At 42.3% G+C, this 19,856-nt stretch overlaps 1 protein-coding gene across 11 annotated transcripts in view; it reads left to right on the top strand.

Moving 5' to 3' along the window:
* The window catches only part of LOC109469672 (thrombospondin type-1 domain-containing protein 4-like), a 101,357-nt gene that overhangs the window by 69,102 nt on the left and 12,399 nt on the right, over window positions 1-19,856 (top strand). For all 11 annotated transcript variants that reach the window (XM_019768219.1, XM_019768222.1, XM_019768221.1 and 8 more), the window contains 5 exons: window positions 9,852-10,056; window positions 16,023-16,201; window positions 16,839-17,700; window positions 18,000-18,129; window positions 18,372-18,576. In XM_019768219.1, coding sequence (XP_019623778.1) covers window positions 9,852-10,056; window positions 16,023-16,201; window positions 16,839-17,700; window positions 18,000-18,129; window positions 18,372-18,576 — 1,581 coding nt within the window. The remainder of the gene's footprint in view (window positions 1-9,851; window positions 10,057-16,022; window positions 16,202-16,838; window positions 17,701-17,999; window positions 18,130-18,371; window positions 18,577-19,856) is intronic.

The raw sequence follows: 19,856 nt of genomic DNA, 5'->3' as shown, positions 1-19,856 counted from the left end.
TTGTGGATGAGTGGGGCCTGTCAGTCCTCATCAGGCCTAATACAGACCAGGGCTGATCAGTTGTCAACTGGAAGGGAGAGTTACATAAACACTGTATTCAGCCACCAAGCAAGATGTTAGAAAATGATTTTGTAACCTGGCATACTGTTTCTTTGGCCCATTGACAAAAGCGTTAAAGAATCCTGTCTATAGTGGTCACCTGTCTACTCCGGCCATTTTCCTTATGTCCCACGAGTCGTCACTAGAGACAAGTTTGACTTCATTTTGATTGGGTTTGTGGGTATGTGAGATGCATGCATGACTGTAATCAATATCGATTTATATGGCAAGAACAAACAGGTTCTTTCTTTGTTTCTCTCTTCAGATGAATACTTAGCTCATTGATTATATGTAAAGATTGTGGGATTGTGAAACTTTTTTCAGGCATGAGACTATTGTATCTTGTTGAACAAAGTGGAATGACATTGTTGAGTTCCAGTGATTGATGACATAACATGTGAATCAGCCTGCTGGCACAGTGGTGTATAGTTACAGTCTGTAGGTAGGTTGTGGGTGGCCAGGAGTTTGATGTAATTGTTTATTTTCCCCCAGATTTCACACTTTTCACAAGTGGAGAAAGGGAAAGTCTTGAGGGGTTCATGCTGTTGCTTAAACAAGTAGTGATGGAATTGCTAGAGTTGTTAGAGAGCAACAAAGTGAAGAATGATACAAAAGTGTGGAGTAGGGTTAAACAGGAATAGTTTTGTGATGTCAGGGACAAAAAGAGATCAGAGTCACTCACTCACATGCTCATACACACAAACATTCACAGACATACATGCAAACAAACAAACAAACAAACAAACACATTCTCTCTCTCATACACACACACACACTTACAGATGTAACATGCACACAGACACACTCTGTTACTCACACACACTCACACACACACACACACACACACACACACACACACACACACACACACACACACACACATTCAATCATTGCTTAAACACACACACACTTGCTCCCACTAGGATCAAAGTTTGAAAACACAGCAACTCTGTTGACATTGAAAATCTCTTGTGGTTTGGTAGTTTCTTCACTGAGCTAAACCCTAACTATAACTTTCCACTTCTCTTTCATTTCTTGCTTTCCCACAGGCTAGCCCTCCATGTCCCTGCCCATCATACGGGTCCCCAGTCTCCCCTGCAGCTAGGGGAAGTCTTGTTAACATGAGATGGGCTGTACTATTACTGGTACATAACAGTAGCTACAGTGTCAGGAAAACAAGCCTGTCCGATGGATTGGTTCTACCTCTCTCTGCCAGGCAGACAGGTCCAGGGGGTGGCTACTGTTTCCCCCTCAGACCTGTAGGAACTTCCATCTGTCACACAAACTGCCCTGCAAGAACAAGGTCATGTTCATGGGGAGCACAGGAGAGGAGGATTCATTTCCCTAGTATTTCCTGTGTGTGGCTACTGGGGACTGGGTGTGCAGCTCCCAAGGCCCCACAGCCAGGTCATCAAACCTCTATTAGCCAGCCTATTTATACACATTTAGGCTGTTTGGTGCCACCTGCTGTTTTCCTACTGTGGGCAGGACCCCCTAGGTGGGTCCCTTGCTTGCACAGTAAGTGATGTATCTTTTGAAGAGGGGGCTTGTAGGCAGGATGTGGTTCATTGGCAGTCCCCAAAGGTGTGTGGGCAGATAAGAGAAAACAGTTTATATCCTTGAACAGTCACGCATGGATGGCTCCCCTCTGAGCCAGGCTTCACTACTCTGTACCTGAATGTCACCAAAGTCAGTGTAGAGAAATTGCAGGTGAACATGTTTGAGGTACCGGGTATTGGTGCCTGGCTGATCTTAATGAAAGAACATTTGTTTCTAACTTCTATACACATGCAGAGTGCAACTATTGAAAAACACATATTAAAGTATATTTAGCACTGTTAGATTAAATAGCTCTCTCCATGCAGTCAAGAGTAACTTAAGAGAGTTTTTAGTCTGTCTGTATGTACAATACATGATGTGTGCTTCGGCAATTTCCAATAATAATAGTGCAGCGTTGCCATACATGTACTTCCACAGGGCTGGTATTTTTTTATGCAAACCAGAAGGGTTGCAGAGCAGCATGGGTAATGGTATGAAGTCTGCCATCACTACTTGCCTGGTTTTGTCCAAGGAACAAATATGAGTGGCCTGTGGTGCCCGGTGATTTTTTTTTGGTCGCCCAATTTGAGCTGGCCCTTTCATCTCTGGTACTGCAGGACTCTGACTGAGAGGGTTGGGTGGTGACAATGGGTGAAGGTCAAGTAGAAAGTAGAAGCAGGGTTTTGGAGTTCAAGTACAAAGAGCTGAGGGAGTGTGCACCCCGTACTGTGGCTATAAATGAGGTGCAGCAGGGATATCAGCGGTGCATGGTTGGTGGGGAGCTTGCCCATGCCAAGTCCTGCTAGCTTCCTCGCAAGGGAATTGCATACCTGAAATCCAGAGTTTTCGCCAGCACTGGACATTCCGACATGTCAGAAAATTTTGCCTCTCATTGGACAGAAATTTATGTCATTCCGAAAATCTTACTGGGTGAAAATCAGTGCATTTAGAGATGTAGAGAAGTCTTAAAAGTGTAAAACTTTCATATTTGATTCATAAGGAAAATCAGCAAAACAGGATTATGCAAAAAATGTCTGCATTTCCATTTACATGTTCAGTAGTTCCCTAATCTTTGATGGTTGAAATGATTCAACAAACAATATTTTAACAGATATGAGGATCCAAGCCTTATTTGCTTGTACATGTTTCCACTAACTGGGTCCGTGTCTCTCGGGTGATGTTGGAAATTAATAGGTTTATCAGGTATAGGCAGCTACATGTACCCCATATAGAGCCCCATGCGGGCCACTTATCACTTTGATGTCTGATATTCCTGTAATCATTGATCAAAGTCCCAGAGACAGTAGGGGAAAACCTAAGCCTTGACCTTGTCAGTGTGCAAAGGGCCCAGTGGACAGGCCTGTGTAATGGTTTTGGACACATTTAATTTTTAGAAAAGATGTTGGAAATACTGACTGCTACTCAATTTCCTTACGACTCTTAACCTTCGATGTCTGCAATTAATTTATATTTGTTATGACAGAAGTAAGGATACCATGTCACTTAACATAGGGAGAGGGCATGCTCCATCAAATATGTTATGAAAGTTTACTCTGTCATGTATACAATGTATCTTTGCCTATAAAAAAGGGTTGGGTTTTGGATACTGTGCCATGAAAATTTAATTGATACATATCTTTCCAAATTCGTTATGTAACTTAACTCAGTCATTGATAGCATGTCAACAGAACGTACTGCATCTGCAGATGTTTGGTCAATATTGCATGAGACTGTTGCATAAAATATTTTTCTGAACACAACTTATTAAGTTAAAATTAAAAGATGGCATATCATCATTGGGTTTTCAATGAGATACAGCATTTGATGACAAGGCTTAATTAAGGGTGCCGTTACTGTCTGATCATCTTCTTGCTTCTCTGTGAATCACCAGCCAGGTAATTAGATGGCGTTTCTTCATTTCCTGATAGAAATGACTACCAGGTGGACATGAAATCTGCCATTACATGCTGGTAGCTGGGGTCAGCAGAGTTCACAGCCGGAGTGTCCTGGTGCTGGTTTTGAACATGCTAAGGGTCATGGGTCAGCAGCCAGGCAGTCCTGGCATTCATAAAACTGTTCAACAGCACGGAATGGTGCCAACACACAAACACAGGGCTTGAAATACTTTTTTATTCATTTATCAAGATTTATCACATGTGGAAGGATTGACATACATGTAACAGTATCTGTTGACTATCACCTATACAAGATATAAACCCATAGACCAGATTTCAGTGTAAACCACCCCGGGATGGTGTTGGTTCTCCTCGAACATGGGACCTCCAGCTTTACGTCACCCCATCCAAGATACCTAACCAAAGCTAGGTACTCATTTTCACCTGCATGAAAATAGGTGTAAAGTTCCTTTCCCAATGGCACAACATTGTGGTCTGTTAGGGATTCGAACCCATAACCTAGCAACCTCAAGTCAACAACGCCAACCACAAGACCACCTTGCAAGGAATGCTTCAAGTTGTCTGCTTTTTTACTTCCACATTCATGAAGCTCATCACATGGGAAAGTCCTTGAACCATTGGCGAGCTGTGCTCTGTGCTGCCATCCCATCTTGTGAACTGTGCAGAGGGAATAAACTTCAGTTGGTGGGAAGGAAAACAAATGTCCCTTCTCCATGGCTCCAACCAATTTGTTTCACTTGATGAGAAACTAAACTTGGGCTCCTGGAGGTTCAGACTGACTTGCCAGATTCTTGGCCTGTTCATTCAGTCTTACTCAAGATGAAGGACCAACTACTTTGAAATATGACAGTTTAAACTACAAATTTACCGTAACGGTTGAAGATCAACTTGAAAACAGAGCCTGATGGCCAAATTCATGCCTTGGTGCACTCAGTTTTAAAGGGGAAATTTTCTTTGGTGCAAGTTTCCTGGCAGTTTTTTTTCTCAAATCTTGTTCCCTTGCTTTAAATTTTCTCCAATATCCAAGAAAAGGAACTGGTGTTGCTCCAGACATTAGTAATGTTTTGGCTGAAAAGTCAGCTGAAAGTGTGATAAGTCAATTACATGTACATGTACTACCTTTTGTTGTCAAAGTCCTTTCAGTCATCATGATTGTCAGTACATGCTCCAACACTGATGAAGTTTCATGCTAAATTTGTCCCACTTCAACAGGATTGTTCTCAGGAACTACGGTCACCCCAGGACCACACAGTTACCATGGTAACTTGTCATCACCTGAAGGTTGCCATGGTGATGTCATCAACAGTGGGTTGCCTGGTCAATGCCTTTTCTTACTCAGCATCAAAGAACTTAAACATATACAATGTATGTGCAGCATGGCTTTTAGATTTGTTTTAAAAATTAATAGTCTTTTCATGTTGGGACAAAGTTGTTAGAGTTCTCTTTGTCTGATGTAAGAGAAATTTCAATACGTTTTGACTGAAGAGCCTTGCTCTTTTAGACTGAAACTCTTGTTTTCCAATTAATGTATGAAGAGTTAGAGTTAAAATGTTAACTGTAGAGTGGAATTCATTGTCATCAAAATACAGTGGGAACCACTACATTACAATCATATTGTCTTTAATGTGTAAACTTTATTGCAAGCTCTTCATGTAAATATGATAGTAACAGCAAAATGTATTACATTCCTGCAAAGTTGTGATGTGATGCTGAAAGGCAGTTTTATCAGCGACTGATCCCAGTACAAGTTCAAATTCAGCACCTGCTAAATCAAGTTGCCCCATGCCTGAGGGGAGCCAATGACAACATGCCGTGTCCATTTGTAGGTAATTAGGTTTAATTGAACTTGGCCTGTGGCACACCTTGAACCCCAGGCCCGGCGACTCTGACCTGCCGATGTCCCAATCTGCCGGTCCTGTTCTCAGCGGGCGTGTTACATCTGGTTTAGTAACGTGGGAGCAGAACCATGCCCAGAATTCTGCACCTCCAGCAACTAAAGCCTTGTGAACTTGACTTTATGGGTTACATCTAGGAAGATTCCTAATCTGATGTGTGAATGGAAATAAATTTCTTCCAGTTTATGTTTGTCTTCTGACAAGTATGATAATCATATGCTCTGATCACAAAGAGATCACACATGCTAATATTAACCTCCCTTCTACCTAACCCCATTACCAATACACATTGGTAACTAAATGCATTTCTTAGCAGACTGAAGGTTAACTCTTAACAACTACTTTCTATTGCCAGGTGGTTTTGTTACCAGCAGGTCAAAATCAATTTGTGTGTGAATGCTCTCCACAAGTCATGTTCAACTTAGTATGGCCGGGTCAACCCAGTTGCTGCTGGAACAAAGTTGGTTGGTAGTACATCACTCTGCTTGGCCCTGTAGGAGCAGTGAAAATGAAAGTGATCTGGAACCAGTTATACTCAAGTGAACTCAATGAACAGTTGAGCTAGGCTTCCACTGGTCCTGACAGAGAAGACAGAAAATACATGATTGTGTGTTTAGTATATACCTTGATTTAAACTCATGGTCCATAGGCAGGGTCACTAACCACTGGACTACATATGACACCGCAGAATACAATTGTAGTGGCGTCGGGTGGTGTAGTGGTTAGAACAATAGACTGTGAACCGGTAGACCCGGGTTCGATTCCGAGTCGTACCCGGTACATGTCTGAACATGCGCCCCGACGTTGTGCCCTTGGGAAAGGCACTTTACACGAATTTCCTCACTCCACCCAGGTGTGAATGGGTACCTAACTTCGGTTGGGGAAAGTCGTATTGAGGTCATCTTGTGGCGCCGAATGGCAGCCGCACAGACCCTTGCGACTGTGTGTATCATTTGTATTATTTGAATGTTGTAATTGTGATTTGTATTGATTATTGTGTGATACCCTGCATCAATTCAGCCGTAAGGCTGCGACTGCATGGGTACTGTTTGGACAATAAAAACCATTTATTATTATTATTATTATTATTACACCTGCAGTGTTCTGCTAGTTCTATCATATATGTGATAATTACTGAGATTTGTAGCTGTCACTAAATGCCTTCCATCCACCTGCTTCATTAATTCCCTGCAAAAATCCAAGAAACAGCAACTCAAACTCGTGTGGCCTAACTAATGCAGGGCCAACTGAGTTGCTGCTGAACCAAGTTAGTAGTCCCTGTAGGAGCAGTGTGCTGCTAGTTCTACCATGTGTCTGATAATCACCTTCCCAAGTATCCACCTCCCCGTCTGACCTGCACATCACCCCCGCGGGTCGTGTCGGACAGGTGCGATGGCGAGAGAGCCACGGAACGGGTTACCTCGCACGCTGTCGATGATGTCACATCGCTTTGGTGTTTATGAACAAATGTTTACATGTCAGACACTTACATGGTGACACTCTCTCCAGGCCTGTGGGCACAGTGGCCTGTGGGGAAGGCATCCCGTGTCCTACATGTTCATGTAGTAGGGACATCTGGTGATATTACCTGCAGTTGTTTTATTTTACGGTAGGAGTCAAAAGAAGGTTTCCAAGTTGTTTGAAATTTGCTGTTGAAACAATTCTGTACTACATGTACAATAGAACTAGAATATCCATAGTTGCAATGATATGAGTTTGTGGTAATAGGCCGCCACAAAAACTGCTGATTTAAAATGAAACCATATACAGAGACAGCATTTACATGTGGTGTCATCCCAGGGAATGTCAAGAATGGCAAATATCCCCTCCCCCATCTGTTGAACATGCTCATGACCTGACAGTGACCTGTAGGTCAGTGACCCCTACCCTTATAGAAACACAGGTCCAACCTTGCTTGTCTGCATGGACCAAAAGGTGAGCCTAAACTGTCCATGAATTTGTATACCTTTCACTTGATATATCAGGTCAAAGCTTTGTGAAGATATAATATTTCATTCATCAAAGTCATTTTAAAGTTATTTATGTTGGCCCATGCAACATACCTAGTAGATAAAAGCAATTAAAAAAAAACAGAGGAAAACTTCCATCTGACTTATAATGCCTCCTGCCTGAAAGTAATAACCTTCAGGATATTAGGTACAAACTTCCCCTCAGACTGTTTTCATGCTGGTTTTCTAGTCTTATTGAATCCAAGAAGCAACAAATCAGATCTTGTCTGGATGACTGAGTTGTCAAGCTCTGTAGCAGACAAGAAGATAATACCATCTGACATTTCTGACATAAGTTGCAGCAGTTAGTAATGGGAAGAACAACAGCCCCCTCCCCCCTCCAGCCACTAGGTCAGCTGGCCGACAGGGGTCAGCTGAAGGTCAAATGCAGAAGTTCAGGCATTTTATTGATATCATATTCTATTTACATGTGTGCTAAGTAGATGCACGGGTCAGAAATAGGGAACTTCTGCACAGAATGACCACCCTGTTCTTGCTGTCATTAAAGATATTTACCGGTACCACTTACATGTACATATAGTGTGAAACAATGCAATAATGTTACATACATTCTTTAGATTTCATAATTTGAAAAACAACCTAAAGTTTGTTTGTTTTTTCTCTCTTGTAGCTGATATGAAGTTATTTTAAAAGGATACCAGCAATAATTTTAATTTGACCTTTTAGTGGTATGTAAATAGCAACATTATTATGTCACTCACATTGTCAATATGAAGGAAAATACTGTTGTAATAGCCTCCCCCACTGCCCCTGCTGCCAACCTAATTTCTTGTGGGAAAGGGACACATGAATATCTCTGGGTGTCACAATTTTGTCACTTTCCATTTATTTCTCCAAGACCAATGTTAGAGGTAAGTGGAGGCTGTGTCTGCAGGTCTGGTTGTGGTTACAGGTGCTTGACGGGTCATTTAGAGGTCACCCAACATGGCCGTCCCCTATGCTTCAGATTATCCTGTCACCTTGATAGAGATATCTGCCTGCCCAGAGGTCACAGGTTAAAGGGATTGTTATCAACTCTGTTTATTGGTCAGCCTGTGGCTGCATGTCAGTCAAACTATTGAAATAAAGCTGGGATAGACATCTTTGATTCTGTACACTGGTCCTGTCCCTGGTGCTGAAAATAACATCCTAACCTACAGATGTAGGTCACAGAGATTTGATGTGAGAGATTTAGGGAGGAAGGTCTTCACCTACCCGCTGTAACTTATGGCACAGACTGATCGGTGGGCTTGTTGATATGACCTTGCCTGATTTGGAGGTCAGCCAAGGGTATGATACCCTGGCCCCGCTTTGAAGTCTTCAAGATCTAAACATGCACCGGGCAGGAGTCAACTCAAGCTTGGCCAGGCTACATGTAGATGTAGATGACCTGCTTTTATGCTGGCACCTTGCATGTAGGTTATCAACATTACTGTTGTGAATCTGCACAACCTTAATTACTGTGCACCTTCGACATCAGACCTTAACATAGACTTTACAAAGTTTACATACATGTAGATCTACCAGACATTAGTCTTCCCATGCTTACATGCACATATTATAAGGCAGCATCAACTGAAAATAGATCTCTTCCTAACTTGACTGTTGTCCCAGTAAGTGTTTGAGAACCAGTGAATCCCATAGTCCAGCCTCACACGTGTGTAAACTGTGGGAGAATCTAATCCCCTGTTTCCCTACACACCGACTTGCCCTATCACTGATGTTAGTTGACACAGATAACAATCCCAGCCCAGCCTCGTCTCAGCCATATAAAGGGGCTTACCTCATTGCCGGGGGCACAAAGGGTCATTGCCATGACAACAAACAAGTGTTTCTATGACAGCAAACAGTCAGGTTCATTGCCGTGACTACAAACAAGTGTAGAGCTAACAGGTGGTCTGCAGCTGGACGGGAGTCTCGACATGAGGATGTTTTGATGTGAACTCTGTGTAAAACCTACAGGTTCACTGCCAAAACTACATTTTCAGCTCTGTAAGTTCCTGAAGTTGACTGCCCTGCCAAGAGAAATTTTGTGAACACGAAAAACAAATGAATTTTGTTAGTATATGAGTTATTTTGCATTTAACATTCAATTGGTATTCACATGTCTTGTACATAAATATGACTAGTTAAAGGTGCTTTGGATACATGGTGGGTGGGCGAGGATTTCGACAGTTACAAATGTAGTTGATAGGAAAGTCAGGGCCAAATGTGACCCAGTACGCCCCAATTCAGAAAGTGTTGTAATATCCAATTGAATTTCATCTGTAATTATACAATCTTTTATACAGTTCCATTACATTTACAAAAGCACAAAATAGTTCATAGAGCTCTGTAAACTTAAAGGCTAAAAACAGCAGTCTGAAATCTCTATTTTCTTGTTGTTTGTTCAGCGAGTGGGCTGCGATGGTGTCCTGGGCTCTCAGACAGCGCTGGATAAGTGTGGGGTGTGCGGCGGCGACAACTCGGCCTGCCAGGTGGTGTCAGGGATGTTCACACGGCACCACCTGCCCGTGGGGTACAACCCCCTCATGCGCATCCCCGCAGGAGCACGGCACATCAACATCACCGAGCTCGCACACAGCAAGAACTACATCGGTAAGACTTACAATTTTCTTTTTCACATCAGGTAATGTCTCTTGTCTTATGTACATTTCCAGGTCTATCAGACACCTTCCACAGAGTTCATGACTGGAGTGCTGCTTCTCGCCACTTCTGTATATTTAGCTGATGTAGATGGGGATTTTTTGTCAAGAACACAAGCCCAAACGTGGCTAATTTTTTATCTCCTTTGGGCCACACTCCTTCAAATATAATGTTGTGTAATATTATTGTACCACAGAATTGTTTCAAATATGAAGCTAGCAAAATGCAAAAATAAAAGAATTTACAGTATAAAGACTTTTGACTTGTTACCATGGTTACCAGGATCACTGTCCATTTGTTGAAAGTAGCAACGTTTCTTGGATTATGGGAATCAGGCCAGAATCCACGTGCACACAGATGTCACCAGTAAACTCAAGTTAGTGTGGCCTTCGGTTATTTAGTTTGGCCTTATTCCTGTGGTATGTGGAGTAGGAAGTTTTTAACTTTCCATGACGACTTTCAGATGTCTGTGTTCTTGAGGTACTCAACAGCTGAACCCCATATAGGCATGACAGTCCACAACGACACTGTAGAACTTTTATCTTTGGCTTTTAGAAGAGGTGTAGAGAGGTGAATTTTAACATGCAATCTTGTTTATGTAATCCAAAAGAAACAGTAACATCAGCCCTGCTTGTTGGAGATTGAGGATTTAGACCTATGAAAATTAATTAGTTGGTTTTCAGATCCACTCTGGAAAAAATTTGATGTTTAAAAAAGTTACAACATGAACGTGCATAAAGTCTCATTGGTTTTTGTTCACTTCTGTGTTTCTTATCTAAGCCACTGTATAATCAGCATCAGAGCCTGTGATATGAATCATTCATTTTTCTTCAACAATGTGAGAACCACCTGATGAACCTGGAGTGGCCTAATGGATCTTTTGTCCGGCTTTCAGAGCTAGAATGTGTGGAATGTACACTTGACTTTGTTGGTTGTAAATGCCACAGAGAGGATTAAACAACTCAGCGTTGAAACATGTGACACCTTGAATTACAATGTAAAACTCTGGGCCACACTGCTTCAAAAATATGTTAAGTTGGCTCTAATCATACACCATATCTCTTTTATTGTTTGTCGTATGATGGCACAATTTTGGAAAAGGGATATCTTAGGACACAATTGTAAATGAAAAGGACATCTATCTTGACCTCTATGATTTAATCTTTTTTCTACATCATGAGCTTCAATTTTATGCTTATTTTTATTCCAATCTTGTATTCCTGCTGGCATTTATAACTTGTGCACACTGCTGACTCTGGGTCCATGTAGAACAAGGGATACAAATTGATTAACTGACATCAGCCAAATTTGCTGCCAAGTTCAGTATTATATCTATGGTGATAAACTATTGACTGCATTACAGATGAAAACTCCAGCCAATACTACATATGTAGATGATAGTGAGTGCATGAAAGAATAAGAAGCCAGTCCCTGTGCTTATAAGATGATTAATGTTTTCCTTGAGTTGGGGCGAAATAGCAAAAGGAGTAAACTGTAGCTAGATGTAGGGCATCCATTACCTCAAGGTCATCCATTACCTCAAGGTCATGTGCTGCAAACCCCAGCGCATAAATCACTGGCCTAACTGCCTGGCAGGCTGGTACACTCCGACACCACTCAGGAAGTGCAAGGTCAAGTCCGTGTGTCAACTTATCTGTGAAAAGTTTTAACTTAAAGGATCTTGCAGACTCAGGTCCTGACAGTTTTCAGGGAAAAGTTCATGTTACCTTCTGCTTGAGATAACTTCAGACACATCACACCTGGTTGATAGTGGACTTGTCTGCAAATAGTGATTTAGGGGAGGAAAAGTGCTTTTGTGGTGTGATGTTATATATGTAGTGATGAAAGATTAGCATTAATTTAGTACTTTTACAAGATCTGATGAGAGGATTGTGAATTTTCAAGCTCCAGAAGGGCAATGTGTCTGTGCACTACGCTCTGAACCTTGATCTTTCACTGCAAGTAATGTTTCTTATTAGTCTTAGTGTTTCTCATTGTTGAAGTGGTGCCACTTGGACTTCCAGCAGGTTTGGGAGGTCAGTCTGGGGTTCTTTGATATGATAGAAGTGGTAGACAGGGCTGTGTCGCCCCAGACTGGGAGGAAGAGTGGGGGAGGGGATCATCTGGAGCAAAACCAGTCTCCACAGTAACACTTCCCAGATGAAGACATAGCTGTGCTGTCAGGCAGAGTCAGGGAGAACATGCACCACATCACAACTCCCAGCCATAATCCACAGCCACAGCATATTAACTCAAACTCAGGCCCGGTGGGTGGGCTTCAATTGGAGCAGCCAGGCCATCCTACTGGGGTGAAATTGGGCATTCCACTGAAGCCAGGAGTTTGACCTGTGCTGGATAGGTGGAGGACCTGGGCTGGCAACGTCTTTCTTTAATAGAAGTACAAGTGTTGCACATTTATCATATCCAGAACTGTGCCTATCTAGTTCTTAGTCATGCATTGGGTAGGGAACATGATCAAGTGATATAATTTATGCAAATCAGTATCTTATTTGCATAAATCAACAACAAAGTTGGATAGACTATATGATGATTATGTTAATTACCCACCTGTTCATCGGTGTATGGTGTCATAAGGCCTAGTCATTTCATTTCATACCATAATTTATTGTACATGTACATGTACATCCCAGGACAGGTCATTAACCATTGTACTACAGGGTAAGGCTAAGAAATATGTTATACTATGGCAGGAACAGAGGCTGGCAGAAAGAGTATTTGCAGAGAGTTTTTCCAAATCACAATTAAAATTTCTAATGATTTATATTCGCAATGTTGGACTGTTTGTCGAGTTTGATCCACACACACCAGGGCGTATCCTTACTCTCATTGAAAAGTGTGGTGGGTTCTTAACACGCATGACACTGGCTCATGCGCATAGCATAAACTCCAACTTAAGACTCCCTTATATAAGGAATGCTACCCATCTCAGTTGCATTCAAGTCATCTGAGCAATAAGGATTTTAATTCCTGATGTTAAGTCCAGAATTGAAAGCAAGGTTGCCTCTTTGTAACCCACAGAATATGGCTGACAAACTCCTCTGGCATATTATACTCTGTCTCTGTGGCCAATTGTCACTATTTTCCAGCAAACCATTGGAGTTTGGTAGAGCCTAAGGTTCTCACCCCGAGACCTGGCCTGCTGCTGTAAAGGTGTTGTTGTGACGCCTGCCGTTTACATAACTCCTCTTGATGCTCAGCAGACAATCTTCATCCAAAACAAACACGTCGGGGGTTCCTTTGAAGTCCAGACAGGGAAGTGTAAGTAAACTCGGCCTGTGTTTTGAGGATGTGCCATACAGAATCTTCTTCAGGTCCCTGAGACTCTGCAGGTCAGATCTGCATGTTCTGTACACCGTCAGGTCGTCTTATCCCCGTCTCAAGGTTCTGTGCACTTTCACTTTTACGCCGACGCCTGAGGATATATGTGGGAAGCAGGTGCATGGCTGTGCAGTGATAGACACTGTATTGCTGCTGATGAAGACGTGTGAATAAAAAAGATATCTCCTGTCTGGGCTCTGGGGAGAAAAACAACTTGGTTGTGTAATTTTTGGTACTGATGCATCATGGGATGTCGTGCATATTGTTGGATGCGGCACAGGTGCATGTTGGATACAGAATTGGTGCATGTGCAATGCACCTAATGTACAAAATTGGTGTGTTGTGCCTTGAGGCAGTTTACAGGTTATGCAAAACAAATAAACAAGCAGGAAGAGGTAGGAATCTTTAATTTGCTGCTCCTGGGGTGTCTACAGGAGTAACACTAGTAGTTGGAGAGGCAAGCCGATGGCTATCTCCTTGCCTTGGAATGTTACAGTTGAAAAAGTGCCAGTTGAATCTGTTGGAGTAGAATAGACTGTTGTTTTGGAAGGTGGACTTGGCTGGGGCTGGTGTTTTGACAGAGAAGAAGATAGGAGACAATGCGGCAGTGTCTGCAGAAGCTGGCCCTGTCAGCTTGGAGGAAACACTCTGGGAAGGTTCCAAGGTGCAGCAACCATCCATCTACCTTGTACAGACACACAAGTTTATACCTAAAATAAGGCAAGAATACAAGATGGAGGAAAACTTAAAACTGGGAGTGAATGAAAGGGCCAAAGAATCTTACAGTCGTACATACATGTACATCCTGCATGCACTGTGACACCAAGTTATTTCATCGGTTATCTAGTGGCAAGAAAATAATTAGGCAACAAAACAAGTCAAAGAAAACTTGGAGACTGAGGCCCATTATAAGAGATAAATTTGAACTGACCAATCCACATCCAAGAAGTTGAGTAAGATGGATTATTGCACATTAGTCTTTCTTGGGACAGACCTCCTGAAGCTGCTGGCAGAACCCAAATTAGTCTTGGGCAACATTTTCTTTGGCGATCCATAAAAAAACAGCACTTCGTGCCTTGGACTGTCAAGTTTCAGACATGGATGAATCAAAACACAAAAGATTCTGGCGATCCCTTCTCTTGTCGGTGAATGCATGGAATTTTAATTGCTGCGGAATCTATGCTTGCTTGTCAAAACATGTTGCTTTAGTGTCAGCGTTGCCATGGCAAATGTCAGGACAGAGCTGGCGTTTGTCGTTTTTTACTTCACGCTGGGTTCAAGTGAAAGAGGGTGTCGGCCCTTATGTAATATGGTACCAAGCTAAGGTGAACGTAGTCTTAGTGTAAAAGACAGTACTGGTAATAGATTAGTGCTTTCTTTCAAAACCTGTCAAGACTACAGTTAAAAGGGGTTGCTGAAGAGGAGTGATTGCTCCAGACAGGGTCAGTTGGCTCAAGGAGGTTTTTTAACCTCCTTGGTTGGCTGGATTATTGGTACATTGTGCATTGTATAATACAAATGTAGGCATAAATTATGGTTGATTATGGATGTTGATTGGGATGTGAATGCCCCCAGGGGACCACAAAAATACTAAGAGGCAAGATTTTTCCAGACCTACAATTAGCAAATGACTCAAGAAGTACGTTGGACTCCACAGAATCTCGACAAAAAGGAATGTCAAGGTCAATCTTGTCTTGTTTCATTTACTAAGAATGAAAGATCATTGCAAACTTTAAAAACATTATGTACTGCTAGATCCTTCCTTTGTTGCCTTAATCTAGTTGTATTGCTTTTCCCCAGAAGCTGATTCCCCATCCATGTCTCATCTTCTTTTGGTCAGAATAATCCGGTTTATATACCTGGACAGGTCATTCCTACATTTATCAGACACCTGTAAGAACACAAGTACAGATGTGTCAAGAGTTACTTGTAAAGCTCCTACTCCACACATCCCAGGTGTTTCTAGCCTTGGCAACATGACAGGTGTTTTTAGGAAACATGTGTCTCACCTGCACAAACCCCACACCACAAACAGCAGGTGTTCTAGTCTTTAATCAGTTCCCAGCCTGCCTGTTGTGGGGTTGACAGGGCATGGCTAATTAGTGTGCGGAAGGTTGTGGGGTCGTCTGGGGTCAGGTAGGTTTTGAACTGATGTACACAAAAGCAAGGGTGGTGAGAAATACAAGAGATATGACCTTTACCGCGAGCTTGAGGGTGGCTTACAGTGAAAAGATTTGACAGCAGGAATGTTGTTTTCACTGGTAAGCTTCACAATTCACCTATCCATTTGGTTGCCATCTTTATGCGCATCATACAAGTATGAGACATGTTAACGTCGGTCTGTAGCTATTTAGAATTTTGGCAGAATGTCTCAGTTGTAAATTTATGCTCCATCCACATGCCATAAAAGGTTTATTTGACCTGAAGCAGTCTTTGACAATACATTGCATAATGCACAGCAAAACAAAGTACTGTACTATAAAATAGAAATTTTTAAAACAGATAACAAAATGACGAAACTATGAGATTTTGTTAAATACAATTACGAGACATTTCTCAGTAGAAAATCTCTTTTTCAGCCCTCAAGAATACGAAAAGCAAGTTCTACTTGAACGGCAAGTGGGAGATAGATTATCCCGGAACTTTCAAGGGCGCAGGGACAACATTCCAATACACAAGGTCAACACCTCATCAGCGTAACCGGGCGGGGCAGACTCTGTTAGCAACAGGGCCAACCAATGAGGATCTTGAGGTTATGGTGAGTAACAAATTCTGCTCTGTAATTGGACAAGTCCCACCATTTTACTGGTGACAACCGATCAGGATTTAGTTTACTTTTAAAAGTAGAAATCCTAGATTGGATAATTTGGACCATGTTGGTACTGTGGCCAACCAATGAGGACAAAGTTACAGTCAATTCAAACCCTGCATTGTGGTTAACGTTGGGCAAAGTGGATCCTATTGACATAGGGACCAGCCAATGAGATCCTGAAGGTTATGGTGTGTAAAACCCTGCAAAATGATTGGATGAATCATACTCTGTTGGAACCTTTACCAACCAATGAGAACTTAGAGATAATGGAAATTGCAATCATTATGTACTGACAGTATGTACAAATATGGTGCACAAGCTCCCCCTACTGGCCATTTTCAGAATAGCAGACGGTTCGACACGATCACTGTTTTCTTCTTCATTACCTCCATGCATATATGGATAACTTTCCATTGTAAGGAAGGGTATTGGGTTACCAGCATTACCAGCATTCACCATAAAGTGAACAGAAGTGATCAATGGTCACTTAATGAACTCTAGATAAATCACAGAGGTATGAGTTGTTTGAACTCATGTCAATAATCTGGACTCTTTCAACTACTACTGTTTTGTTTTTCCTCAGCTGATCTACCAGCAGAGAAATCCGGGCATCTTGTATGAGTACATCCTGCCAGCCATGCCCAGTGTGACTCCCAGTCCACCCCCGCTACCTGTCACAATGAGACCTTCCATCTACATTACCAAACACACATCAGACATCAACAAAGCAATCAGGCCCCACGGCACAGCGAATAGAGACAGTGCCACTTCAAACAGGCATGAGGGTACAGGTGATAGGGACAGCTCTGTTTCAAACAGACAGCACGGTACTGCCAACAGGGACAGCTCATCTTCAAACAGGCACCACCACAGCACAGCTGACAGGGACAGACCCCCGCCGAACAGGTATCATTCGGACAACTCCAATTCAGAAAAAGTAGACGGAGCATCAGAAAGGACTGGGGGAGGCCAGGGGGGTACTGATGGGAGCTCACACGGGAGTTCTGTGGTTCCACGAGGATCACAGGAGGGTGTGTTTGGGGGGTCGAACAATGCGTACATTCCGGGAACCTCGCACCAGAGCATCTACCGACCCGGAGGGCCTTCCTACCGGCCAACGGGAGGCGTGTACTTGGGAGGAGGAACTGCTGAGAGAGGGTCAGAAGGAACGCAGTACCTGCCAGGATCTTACAGGCCGGGGGAAACACTTCCTAACCAAAATGTGTACACAGGGGGCATAGACAGAGGGGGGTTGAACCCCTCCCAGGACCCCTCCCCACGATCACCCCCCGGGAGAACATTTCCAGAGGGGGTGTACACAGGAACCAACCTGGGGCCGGTGGAGGGAGTGTTTCAGGGGTCCACCGAGGAGTTTGGACCTGGTAGGAGAGAGTTCGAATGGACGGTTTCAGGGTACACACAGTGCAGTCGCACATGCGGAAGAGGTGAGATTATAAAAGAAAAGGCAAAAATATATCTTATTAATACTATGTATAAAATATTATTTTTAATATTCACTTCTATTCAAAACAAGGCTCATTGTGAGCCACTGAGATGTTTTTGGTTATGCTAACTTGATAATGGTGTCTGTTCACCTTTGTCTTAAAAAAAATTGTTTCACTTTGGTTCATATGATTTTGTTACACATGTCATTTTTGGGTGCATTTTGGTAATAAAAGCTTACACTTAAAAAGATAAGCCCATCACCATACATGTACAATCATGTATTCTCCATTCCCCAAAGGGGTGCGAACAAACATTATCCAGTGCATACGGAGAGACAGTGGCGCTGTCGTGCTGGCCAGCAACTGTGACAACCGGATACGGCCGCCTGTACAGCCAGTACCATGTAACACCCAGCCCTGCCCAGCATTGTGAGTACAGTATAGAACACAAGAGAGTAGCATGCGTATAGTCTAGTGGTTAGTGGCCCTGCCTCTTGAATGACAGAAGGTCAACTGTCAAAAACAGGAAATATGGTGCTCAAGGATTGGTCAGAAAGTGACAGTGGAATGTGCACAGAATCAGTGAGAAATTCACAATAGATAAAACACAAAAGTTACAAGATGTCTAAATTATTTCTAAGAAGTCTGAAATCTCAGATGTCTTGTTACAGTTGGGACGAGGGAGAGTGGACACCGTGCAGTAAGACGTGTGGACCGGGGATCAAGACGCGGATGGTTCTGTGTCGGCAGACGATCACACACAGCTTCACCACCACAGTCTCCCCCAGGAAGTGCCGCTCCAGCCCCAAACCTGCCACCTCGGTCATGTGTCAGCTGGGCATCTGCAGCAAGTGGAGAATAGAGGCCTGGGGACCTGTACGTACCTGTTTTTATTTCTCATACATGTACTACATGTGTATATAGTATTATACAATTGAAATTCTACTACAGGATAAGATACAGAAATTTCTTCTGGATGTTGAAGACACCCATTGCAGCAAAACTAAATTTTCTGTGTCATTCTTTTAATGTACAGTAGTAAGTTACATCAATCCTATCCCATAGCATAGTCAGTCTGATATTTGTGGGACTAAAATGCAATGTCACTGACAGAGAACTATTTCTTGTTTTGTATCATAGGCTAGTTCTAGCTATTTATGGACAGTACCCAAAAACCTAAGGGGCTACTCACTTACATTTTGTACATGTAGCTTCCTTTGGGGCTTAACTTCAAATGCTACAAGTCTGAAATAATGACGAAAATGGGCTAATTGGCAGTAGATGTCAATATCAGACAGATTTCCTCATTCATATTATATTGTTTAGCCACCTTAAAATTTCATTAGATGCCTTTAAGAGTGAAATCCATCATCTCAACATCATTAGAATGAACTGGAAAAACTCTTTTGGTGTCTCATTTTGTACCAGTGCACAGCAGTATTCCTGATTTTGCAATACAAGCAGAACCACAGCATAGTCCACTTCAGTTGTGATAAGTGGGACTGGTCCATCAACAGGTCCTGGCCATACATGTATGCAGCCTGTAGAAAATAGAGCCATCATGGCAGTTAAGTCATGCACAGGAGAAACAGGATATCAGGCAAATATGGACCCCAAGTGATGGCCATATTTTAAGCTATCTATAGAATTTTGGACCTTGGGTATAGATCAATGACATTGTGTACAGTGAGTTGTGAAACTTCAATCCAGGAATTTTGTATGATAATATGTTTTAAATAATGTTGCCTTGTGGATGAAAAATTAATTAATGATAAAGTAACTAACCACATGTGCTAAGATTAAAATGATACGTGAGCAACAGGTAAAGACCCTGTTAAACACAGAATTTCAGTGTTCAGGCCCAGTCACTATAGATAGCCAAGACTTGGCCTGTTAAGGACAGCTTCCAGACACAAAACATTTTTGCAAGAAATCCTGGAGTTCAAAGGGAATTGACATGAAGCTTACTTGTATTTTGCATTTGTATCTTTTAACAACACTGTACTTTAAATTTAACATCCTGTCTTATATGAAAAAAATCTAAAATTGCACATATGACTGGAAAATCAAAAAGCTGAGCTGATTAATATTTCTTATAGTTATTGTTACAGTACAGTAAAAGCCATGTATAAGAGTTAAAGTATTACAGAAATCCA

This window comes from Branchiostoma belcheri, unplaced genomic scaffold (assembly GCF_001625305.1).
Source record: "Branchiostoma belcheri isolate BF01 breed outbred unplaced genomic scaffold, Haploidv18h27 scaffold21, whole genome shotgun sequence".
Classification (NCBI taxonomy): Eukaryota; Metazoa; Chordata; class Leptocardii; order Amphioxiformes; family Branchiostomatidae; genus Branchiostoma; species Branchiostoma belcheri.
Note: the sequence above shows the minus strand (reverse complement) of the source record. Positions and strands in the feature narration are given on the sequence as shown.